This window comes from Heptranchias perlo, chromosome 21 (assembly GCF_035084215.1).
Source record: "Heptranchias perlo isolate sHepPer1 chromosome 21, sHepPer1.hap1, whole genome shotgun sequence".
Taxonomy (NCBI): domain Eukaryota; kingdom Metazoa; phylum Chordata; class Chondrichthyes; order Hexanchiformes; family Hexanchidae; genus Heptranchias; species Heptranchias perlo.
The window spans coordinates 50,985,235-50,998,899 of NC_090345.1; the positions used below are offsets into that span (position 1 = coordinate 50,985,235).

The 13,665-nt window shown below is 41.4% G+C and overlaps 1 protein-coding gene across 1 annotated transcript; it reads right to left on the reverse strand.

Moving 5' to 3' along the window:
* Positions 1-37: 37 nt before the first annotated feature.
* On the reverse strand, positions 38-13,365 carry LOC137340256 (basic proline-rich protein-like). Its single transcript, XM_068002674.1, has 5 exons — positions 13,271-13,365; positions 1,625-2,131; positions 918-1,562; positions 523-855; positions 38-308 (listed from the first exon to the last, which is right to left on the reverse strand). The coding sequence occupies exons 1-5, from the start codon at positions 13,363-13,365 to the stop codon at positions 38-40; spliced, it is 1,851 nt and encodes a 616-aa protein (XP_067858775.1).
* Positions 13,366-13,665: the final 300 nt, after the last annotated feature.

Here is a 13,665-nt window from a genome sequence, read left to right on the forward strand (position 1 = left end):
TGACCCGCTCTTAAAGGGGCAGAGCGCGGACACAGGCTCAGGGTCCAGGCTCTGGGCTCCTGACTCCGGGTCCCACTCCGGGTCCAGGCTCTGGGCTCCTGACTCTGGATCTCACTCTGGGTCCAGGCTCTGGGCTCCTGACTCCGGGTCTCACTCCGGGTCCAGGCTCTGGGCTCCTGACTCCGGGTCTAGGCTCTGGCTCCGGGTCCAGACTCCGGGTCCAGGCTCTGGGCTCCTGACTCCGGGTCCAGGCTCTGGGCTCCTGACTCCGGGTCCAGGCTCTGGGCTCCTGACTCCGGGTCCAGGCTCTGGGTCCTGACACCGAGTCTCACTCCAGCTCCAGGCTCTGTATCCTGACTCCGGGTCTCACTCCGGGTCCAGGCTCAGGGTCCTGTCTCCGGGTCTCACTCCGGGTCCAGGCTCTGTATCCTGACTCCGGGTCCCACTCCGGCTCCAGGCTCTGGATCCTGACTCCGGGTCTCACTCCGGCTCCAGGCTCTGGATCCTGACTCCGGGTCTCACTCCGGCTCCAGGCTCTGGATCCTGACTCCGGGTCTCACTCCAGGTGCAGGCTGTGGGCTCCTGACTCCAGGTCTCACTCCGGGTCCAGGTTCTGGGCTCCTGACACCGGGTCTCACTCCGGGTCCAGGCTCTGGGCTCCTGACTCCGGGTCTCACTCCGGCTCCAGGCTCTGGGCTCCTGACTCTGGGTCTCACTCTGGGTCCAGGCTCTGGGCTCCTGACTCCGGGTCTCACTCCGGGTCCAGGCTCTGGGCTCCTGACTCCGGGTCTAGGCTCTGGCTCCGGGTCCAGACTCCGGGTCCAGGCTCTGGGCTCCTGACTCCGGGTCCAGGCTCTGGGTCCTGACACCGGGTCTCACTCCGGCTCCAGGCTCTGTATCCTGACTCCGGGTCTCACTCCGGCTCCAGGCTCTGGATCCTGACTCCGGGTCTCACTCCGGGTTCAGGCTCTGGGCTCCAGACTCCGGGTCTCACTCCGGGTCCAGGCTCTGGGCTCCTGACTCCGGGTCTCACTCCGGGTCCAGGCTCTGGGCTCCTGACTCCGGGTCCCACTCCGGGTCCAGGCTCTGGGCTCCTGACTCCGGGTCCCACTCCGGATCCAGGCTCTGGGCTCCTGACTCCGGGTCTCACTCCGGGTCTAGGCTCTGGGCTCCTGACTCCGGGTCTCACTCCGGGTCTAGGCTCTGGGCTCCTGACTCCGGGTCCCACTCCGGGTCCAGGCTCTGGGCTCCTGACTCCGGGTCCCACTCCGGATCCAGGCTCTGGGTTCCTGACTCCGGGTCTCACTCCGGGTCCAGGCTCTGGGCTCCTGACACCGGGTCTCACTCCGGGTCCAGGCTCTGGGCTCCTGACTCCGGGTCTCACTCCGGCTCCAGGCTCTGGGCTCCTGACTCTGGGTCTCACTCTGGGTCCAGGCTCTGGGCTCCTGACTCCGGGTCTCACTCCGGGTCCAGGCTCTGGGCTCCTGACTCCGGGTCTAGGCTCTGGCTCCGGGTCCAGACTCCGGGTCCAGGCTCTGGGCTCCTGACTCCGGGTCCAGGCTCTGGGTCCTGACACCGGGTCTCACTCCGGCTCCAGGCTCTGTATCCTGACTCCGGGTCTCACTCCGGCTCCAGGCTCTGGATCCTGACTCCGGGTCTCACTCCGGGTTCAGGCTCTGGGCTCCAGACTGCGGGTCTCACTCCGGGTCCAGGCTCTGGGCTCCTGACTCCGGGTCTCACTCCGGGTCCAGGCTCTGGGCTCCTGACTCCGGGTCCAGGCTCTGGGCTCCTGACTCCGGGTCCCACTCCGGATCCAGGCTCTGGGCTCCTGACTCCGGGTCTCACTCCGGTTCTAGGCTCTGGGCTCCTGACTCCGGGTCTCACTCCGGGTCTAGGCTCTGGGCTCCTGACTCCGGGTCCCACTCCGGGTCCAGGCTCTGGGCTCCTGACTCCGGGTCCCACTCCGGATCCAGGCTCTGGGCTCCTGACTCCGGGTCTCACTCCGGGTCTAGGCTCTGGGCTCCTGACTCTGGGTCTCACTCCGGCTCCGGGTCTCACTCCAGGTCCAGGCTCCGGACTGCTCTCCTTGGATTGTGGGGGTAGAGCCCAGGAGGCGGTTTGTGCAGAGCGGCTGTGGTCGGTCAGGACACCGGGGTTTTGGGGTAATTTGCGGGTGCGAAAAAGATGTGGGAAGATTTGAGTCTGTGTTTGGGTTGTGGACCTGGCGGAGACCTGGGGACTTTCTTTTCCTCCCGGTTTTACTCAAAGATTCCACAGAGCTGCTCAATGCTGCCAATAAGTCACAGGACCCTAGTCCTCGTGAACTGTGTAACACACACAAAACACACGGTGTAACACGCACAAAACACACGGTGTAACACACACAAAACACACGGTGTAACACGCACAAAACACACGGTGTAACACGCACAAAACACACGGTGTAACACGCACAAAACACACGGTGTAACACGCACAAAACACACGGTGTAACACACACAAAACACACGGTGTAACACGCACAAAACACACGGTGTAACACACACAAAACACACGGTGTAACACACACAAAACACACGGTGTAACACACACAAAACACACGGTGTAACACGCACAAAACACACGGTGGAACACACACAAAACACACGGTGTAACACGCACAAAACACACCGTGTAACACACACAAAACACACAGTGTAACACACACAAAACACACGGTGTAACTCACACAAAACACACCCTGTAACACACACAAAACACACGGTGTAACACACACAAAACACACCGTGTAACACACACAAAACATACGGTGTAACACACACAAAACACACAGTGTAACACACACAAAACACACGGTGTAACACACACAAAACACACCCTGTAACACACACAAAACACACGGTGTAACACACACAAAACACACAGTGTAACACACACAAAACACACGGTGTAACTCACACAAAACACACCCTGTAACACACACAAAACACACGGTGTAACTCACACAAAACACACCCTGTAACACACACAAAACACACGGTGTAACACGCACAAAACACACGGTGTAACACACACAAAACACACCCTGTAACACACACAAAACACACGGTGTAACACACACAAAACACACGGTGTAACTCACACAAAACACACCCTGTAACACACACAAAACACACGGTGTAACACACACAAAACACACCCTGTAACACACACAAAACACACGGTGTAACACACACAAAACACACGGTGTAACTCACACAAAACAGACCCTGTAACACACACAAAACACACGGTGTAACACACACAAAACACACCGTGGAACACACACAAAACACACGGTGTAACACGCACAAAACACAGTGTAACACACACAAAACACACAGCGTAACACACAAAACACATGGTGTAACACATACAAAACACACAGTGTAACACACAAAACACACAGTGTAACACACAAAACACACGGTGTAACACACAAAACACAGTGTAACACACAAAACACACAGTGTAACACACAAAACACACGGCGTTACACACACAAAACACACCCTATAACGCACACAAAACACACCCTGTAACACACACAAAACACACGGTGTAACACACACAAAACACACGGTGTAACACACACAAAACACACGGTGTAACACACACAAAACACACAGTGTAACACACACAAAACACACCGTGGAACACACACAAAACATACAGTGTAACACACACAAAACACACAGTGTAACACACACAAAACACACCGTGGAACACACACAAAACATACAGTGTAACACGCACAAAACACACGGTGTAACACACACAAAACACACCGTGTAACACACACAAAACATACAGTGTAACACACAAAACACACAGCGTAACACACACAAAACAGACCATGTAACACACACAAAACACACCATGTAACACACACAAAACACACAGTGTAACACACACAAAGCACACCGTGTAACACACACAAAACACACCCTGTAACACGCACAAAACACACGGTAGAACACACACAAAACACACCTTGTAACACACACAAAACACACGGTGTAACACACACAAAACACACCGTGTAACACACACAAAACATACGGTGTAACACACACAAAACACACAGTGTAACACACAAAACACACGGTGTAACTCACACAAAACACACCCTGTAACACACACAAAACACACGGTGTAACACACACAAAACACACGGTGTAACACACACAAAACACACCTTGTAACACACACAAAACACACCGTGGAACACACACAAAACATACAGTGTAACACACACAAAACACACGGTGTAACACACACAAAACACACCGTGTAACACACACAAAACATACGGTGTAACACACACAAAACACACAGTGTAACACACACAAAACACACAGTGTAACACACACAAAACAGACCATGTAACACACACAAAACACACCGTGTAACACACACAAAACACACAGTGTAACACACACAAAACAGACAGTGTAACACACACACAGAGCACACCGTGTAACACACACAAAACACACAGTGTAACACACACAAAACACACGGTGTAACACACACAAAACACACCCTGTAACACGCACAAAATACACGGTAGAACACACACAAAACACACCTTGTAACACACACAAAACACACGCTGTAACACACACAAAACACACGGTGTAACGCTCAATATAACACACGATGTAACGTACAAAATGATGCACGATGTAACGTACCACATAACACACGATGTAACGCAAAATATAACGCACAATATAACACACAAAATAACACACGATGTAACGCATAATATAACACACGATGTAACGTACAATATAACACAGGATGTAACGTACAATATAACACACGATGTAACGCACAATATAACGTACAATATAACACAAGATGTAACACACAATTTAACACACAATATAACACACGATATAACGCACAATATAACACACGATGTAACGTACAATATAACGCATGATCTAACGCACAATATAACACACAATGTAATGCACAATATAACACACGATGTAACGTACAATGTAACACACAATATAACACACAATGTAACGTACAATATAACACACGATGTAATGCACAATATAACACACGATGTAACGTACAATGTAACACACAATATAACACACAATGTAACGTACAATATAACGCACGATGTAATGCACAATATAACACACGATGTAATGTACAATGTAACACACAATATAACACACAATGTAACGTACAATATAACGCACGATGTAATGCACAATATAACACATGATGTAACGTACAATATAACGCACAATATAACGTACAATATAACACACGATATAATGCACAATATAACGTACAATATAACACACGATATAACACACAATATAACGTACATAATAACACACGATGTAATGTACAATATAACGCACGATGTAATGCACAATATAACACATGATGTAACGTACAATATAACGCACGATGTAATGCACAATATAACACATGATGTAACGTACAATATAACGCACAATATAACGTACAATATAACACACGATATAACGCACAATATAACGTACAATATAACACACGATATAACACAATATAACGTACAATATAACACACAATATAACGTACAATATAACACACGATATAACGCACAATATAACGTACAATATAACACACGATATAACACACAATATAACGTACAATATAACACACAATATAACGTACAATATAACACACAATGTAACGTACAATATAACGCACGATGTAATGCACAATATAACACATGATGTAACGTACAATATAACGCACAATATAATGTACAATATAACACACGATATAACGCACAATATAACGTACAATATAACACACGATATAACACACAATATAACGTACAATATAACACACAATATAACGTACAATATAACACACGATGTAACGCACAGTATAACGCACAATATAACACACAAAATAACACCCGATGTAACGTACAATATAACACACGATGTAACACACAATATAACGCATGATCTAACGCACAATATAACACACGATGTAATGCACAATATAACGTACAATATAACACACAATGTAACACACAATATAACGTACAATATAACACACGATGTAACACACAATATAACGTACAATATAACACACGATGTAACACACAATATAACGCACAATATAACGTACAATATAACACACGATGTAACGCACGATGTAACACACAATATAACGCACTATATAACGCACGATGTAACGCACAATATAAAGCACGATGTAACGTACAATATAACACACGATATAATGCACGATGTAATGTACAATATAACGCACAACATAACACATAATGTAATACACAATACAACACACGATGTAACGTACAATATAACGCGTGATGTAATGCAAAATATAACACCCGATGTAACGTACAATATAACACACGAAGTAACACACAGTATTACGCACGATGTAATGCACAATATAACGCACGATGTAACTCACAATACAACACACGATGTAACGTACAATATAACACCCGATGTAATGCAAAATATAACACCCGATGTAACGCACAATATAACACACAATGTAACGCACAATATAACACACGATGTAACACACAATATAACGCACGATCCAACGCACAATATAACACACGATGCAACGAACAATATAACGCACGATGAAATGCACAATACAACACACGATGTAACAAACAATATAATGCCGATATAACGCACAATATAACGAATGTTGTAATGTACAATATAACGCACAATATAACACACAATGTAATACACAATACAACGCATGATGTAACGCAAAATATAACACCCGATGTAACGCACAATATAACGCACGATGTAACGCACAATATAACACAAGATGTAACGCACAATATAACACCCGATGTAACGCACAATATAACGCACGATGTAACGCACAATATAACACAAGATGTAACGCACAATATAACACCCGATGTAACGCACAATATAACGCACAATGTAACGAATAATATAACGCGTGATGTAACGCAAAATATATCACACGATGTAACACATAATATAACGCACGATGTAACGCACAATATAACGTACGATGTAACGCACAATATAACGCACGATGTAATGTACAATATAACGCATGATGTAACGTACAATATAACGTACGATGTAACGCAAAATATAACACCCGATGTAACGCACAATATAACACACGATGCAACGCACAATATAACACAAGATGTAATGCACAATATAACACCCGATGTAACGCACAATATAACACACGATGCAACGAACAATATAACGCGTGATGTAACGCAAAATATATCACACGATGTAACACATAATATAACGCACGATGTAACGCACAATATAACGTACGATGTAACGCACAATATAACGTACGATGTAACGCACAATATAACGCACGATGTAATGTACAATATAACGCATGATGTAACGTACAATATAACGTACGATGTAACGCAAAATATAACACCCGATGTAAAATACAATATAACGTACGATGTAACGCAAAATATAACACCCGATGTAACGCACAATATAACGCACGATGTAACGCACAATATAACACAAGATGTAACGCACAATATAACACCCGATGTAACGCACAATATAACACACGATGCAACGAACAATATAAAGCGTGATGTAACGCAAAATATATCACACGATGTAACACATAATATAACGCACGATGTAACGCACAATATAACGTACGATGTAACGCACAATATAACGTACGATGTAACGCACAATATAACGCACGATGTAATGTACAATATAACGCATGATGTAACGTACAATATAACGTACGATGTAACGCAAAATATAACACCCGATGTAAAATACAATATAACACAGGATGTAACACTCAATATAACACCCGATGTAATGCTCAATATAACACACGATATAACGTACAATATAACACATTATGTAACACACAATATAACGCCCAATGTAATGTACAATATAACGCACAATATAACACACAATGTAACACACAATATAACGCACGATGTAACGTACAATATAACACACGATGTAACGTACAATAAAACGCATGATCTAACGCACAATATAACACACGATGTAACGCACGATGTAACGCACAACATAACGCACGATGTAACATACAGTATAACACACGATATAAGCCACAATATAACGCACGATATAATGCACAATATAACACACGATGTAACATACGATGTAACGCAAAATATAACGCACTATAAAACGCACGATGTAACATACAGTATAACGCACGATATAAGGCACAATATAACACACGATGTAACGCACAAAAAACACACGATGTAACGCATGATGTAACATACAATATAACGCACAATATAACACACGATGTAACGCACAATGTAACACACGATGTAACGCATGATGTAACGCACAATATAACACACGATGTAACGTACAATATAACGCATGATCTAACGCACAATATAACACACGATGTAACGCACGATGGAACGCACAATATAAGGCACTATAAAACGCCCGATGTAACACACAATAAAACGCACGATGTAACATACAGTATAACACACGATGTAATGTACAATATAACACATGATGTAACGCACAATGTAACGCACAATATAACACACGATGTAACATACAATATAACGCACGATATAACGCACGATGTAATGTACAATATAACGCACAATATAACACACAATGTAACACACAATACAACACACGATGTAACGTACAATATAACGCATGATGTAATGCAAAATATAACACCCGATGTAACGTACAATATAACACACGATGTAACACACAATATAACGCATGATCTAACGCACAATATAACACACGATGTAATGCACAATATAACGTACAATATAACACACAATGTAACACACAATATAACGTACAATATAACACACGATGTAACACACAATATAACGTACAATATAACACACGATGTAACACACAATATAACGCACAATATAACGTACAATATAACACTCGATGTAACGCACGATGTAACACACAATATAACGCACTATATAACGCACGATGTAACGCACAATATAAAGCACGATGTAACGTACAATATAACACACGATATAATGCACGATGTAATGTACAATATAACGCACAACATAACACATAATGTAATACACAATACAACACACGATGTAACGTACAATATAACGCATGATGTAATGCAAAATATAACACCCGATGTAACGTACAATATAACACACGAAGTAACACACAGTATTACGCACGATGTAATGCACAATATAACGCACGATGTAACTCACAATATAACACACGATGTAACGTACAATATAACACCCGATGTAATGCAAAATATAACACCCGATGTAACGCACAATATAACACACAATGTAACGCACAATATAACACACGATGTAACACACAATATAACGCACGATCCAACGCACAATATAACACACGATGCAACGAACAATATAACGCACGATGAAATGCACAATACAACACACGATGTAACAAACAATATAACGCCGATATAACGCACAATATAACGAATGATGTAATGTACAATATAACGCACAATATAACACACAATGTAATACACAATACAACGCATGATGTAACGCAAAATATAACACCCGATGTAACGCACAATATAACGCACGATGTAACGCACAATATAACACAAGATGTAACGCACAATATAACACCCGATGTAACGCACAATATAACACACGATGTAACTCACAATATAACGCACGATGTAACGCACAATATAACACACGATGTAACGCACAATATAACGCATGATGTAACACACAATATAACACACGATATAACGCACAATGTCATCTACAATATAACACACGAAGTAACACACAATATAACGCACGATGTAACGCACAATATAATGCACGATGTAACGCACAATATAACGCATGATGTAACGCACAATATAACACACGATATAACGCACAATGTCATGTACAATATAACGCGTGATGTAACGCAAAATATATCACACGATGTAACACATAATATAACGCACGATGTAACGCACAATATAACGTACGATGTAACGCACAATATAACGTACGATGTAACGCACAATATAACGCACAATGTCATGTACAATATAACACACGAAGTAACACACAATATAACGCACGATGTAACGCACAATATAACACACGATGTAACACACAATATAACGCACGATGTAACGCACAATATAACACACGATATAACGCACAATGTCATGTACAATATAACGCGTGATGTAACGCAAAATATATCACACGATGTAACACATAATATAACGCACGATGTAACGCACAATATAACGTACGATGTAACGCACAATATAACGTACGATGTAACGCACAATATAACGCACGATGTAATGTACAATATAACGCATGATGTAACGTACAATATAACGTACGATGTAACGCAAAATATAACACCCGATGTAAAATACAATATAACACAGGATGTAACACTCAATATAACACCCGATGTAATGCTCAATATAACACACGATATAACGTACAATATAACACATTATGTAACACACAATATAACGCCCAATGTAATGTACAATATAACGCACAATATAACACACAATGTAACACACAATATAACGCACGATGTAACGTACAATATAACACACGATGTAACGTACAATAAAACGCATGATCTAACGCACAATATAACACACGATGTAACGCACGATGTAACGCACAACATAACGCACGATGTAACATACAGTATAACACACGATATAAGCCACAATATAACGCACGATATAATGCACAATATAACACACGATGTAACATACGATGTAACGCAAAATATAACGCACTATAAAACGCACGATGTAACATACAGTATAACGCACGATATAAGGCACAATATAACACACGATGTAACGCACAAAAACACACGATGTAACGCATGATGTAACATACAATATAACGCACAATATAACACACGATGTAACGCACAATGTAACACACGATGTAACGCATGATGTAACGCACAATATAACACACGATGTAACGTACAATATAACGCATGATCTAACGCACAATATAACACACGATGTAACGCACGATGGAACGCACAATATAAGGCACTATAAAACGCCCGATGTAACACACAATAAAACGCACGATGTAACATACAGTATAACACACGATGTAATGTACAATATAACACATGATATAACGCACAATGTAACGCACAATATAACACACGATGTAACATACAATATAACGCACGATATAACGCACGATGTAATGTACAATATAATGCACAATATAACACACAATGTAACACACAATACAACACCCGATGTAACGTACAATATAACACACGATGTAACACACAATATAACGCATAATCTAACGCACAATATAACACACGATGTAATGCACAATATAACGTACAATATAACACACAATGTAACACACAATATAACGTACAATATAACACACGATGTAACACACAATATAACGTACAATATAACACACGATGTAACACACAATATAACGCACAATATAACGTACAATATAACACACGATGTAACGCACGATGTAACACACAATATAACGCACTATATAATGCACGATGTAACGCACAATATAAAGCACGATGTAACGTACAATATAACACACGATATAATGCACGATGTAATGTACAATATAACGCACAACATAACACATAATGTAATACACAATACAACACACGATGTAACGTACAATATAACGCATGATGTAATGCAAAATATAACACCCGATGTAACGTACAATATAACACACGAAGTAACACACAGTATTACGCACGATGTAACGCACAATATAACGCACGATGTAACTCACAATATAACACACGATGTAACGTACAATATAACACCCGATGTAATGCAAAATATAACACCCGATGTAACGCACAATATAACACACAATGTAACGCACAATATAACACACGATGTAACACACAATATAACGCACGATCCAACGCACAATATAACACACGATGCAACGAACAATATAACGCACGATGAAATGCACAATACAACACACGATGTAACAAACAATATAACGCCGATATAACGCACAATATAACGAATGATGTAATGTACAATATAACGCACAATATAACACACAATGTAATACACAATACAACGCATGATGTAACGCAAAATATAACACCCGATGTAACGCACAATATAACGCACGATGTAACGCACAATATAACACAAGATGTAACGCACAATATAACACCCGATGTAACGCACAATATAACGCACGATGTAACGCACAATATAACGCATGATGTAACACACAATATAACACACGATATAACGCACAATGTCATCTACAATATAACACACGAAGTAACACACAATATAACGCACGATGTAACGCACAATATAATGCACGATGTAACGCACAATATAACGCACGATGTAACGCACAATATAACACACGATATAACGCACAATGTCATGTACAATATAACGCGTGATGTAACGCAAAATATATCACACGATGTAACACATAATATAACGCACGATGTAACGCACAATATAACGTACGATGTAACGCACAATATAACGTACAATGTAACGCACAATATAACGCACGATGTAATGTACAATATAACGCATGATGTAACGTACAATATAACGTATGATGTAACGCAAAATATAACACCCGATGTAAAATACAATATAACACAGGATGTAACACTCAATATAACACCCGATGTAATGAACAATATAACACACGATATAACGTACAATATAACACATTATGTAACACACAATATAACGCCCAATGTAATGTACAATATAACGCACAATATAACACACAATGTAACACACAATATAACGCACGATGTAACGTACAATATAACACACGATGTAACGTACAATAAAACGCATGATCTAACGCACAATATAACACACGATGTAATGCACGATGTAACGCACAACATAACGCACGATGTAACATACAGTATAACACACGATATAAGCCACAATATAACGCACGATATAATGCACAATATAACACACGATGTAACATACGATGTAACGCAAAATATAACGCACTATAAAACGCACGATGTAACATACAGTATAACGCACGATATAAGGCACAATATAACACACGATGTAACGCACAAAAACACACGATGTAACGCATGATGTAACATACAATATAACGCACATATAACACACGATGTAACGCACAATGTAACACACGATGTAACGCATGATGTAACGCACAATATAACACACGATGTAACGTACAATATAACGCATGATCTAACGCACAATATAACACACGATGTAACGCACGATGGAACGCACAATATAAGGCACTATAAAACGCCCGATGTAACACACAATAAAACGCACGATGTAACATACAGTATAACACACGATGTAATGTACAATATAACACATGATATAACGCACAATGTAACGCACAATATAACACACGATGTAACATACAATATAACGCACGATATAACGCACGATGTAATGTACAATATAACGCACAATATAACACACAATGTAATACACAATACAACACACGATGTAATGTACAATATAACGCAT

Bases quoted from the DNA above. Each gene is read 5' to 3' on its own strand.
- LOC137340256 (XM_068002674.1), bottom strand. From the start codon at position 13,365: ATGCGTTATATTGTACGTTACATCGTGTGTTATATTGTGCGTTACATC. The intron at 1,563-1,624 runs GTGAGACCCGGA...GTCAGGACCCAG, and splicing joins ATCCAGAGCCTGGAGCCGGA to AGCCTGGACCCGGAGTCAGG. The intron at 856-917 runs GTGAGACCCGGA...GTCAGGACCCAG, and splicing joins ATCCAGAGCCTGGAGCCGGA to AGCCTGGACCCGGAGTCAGG.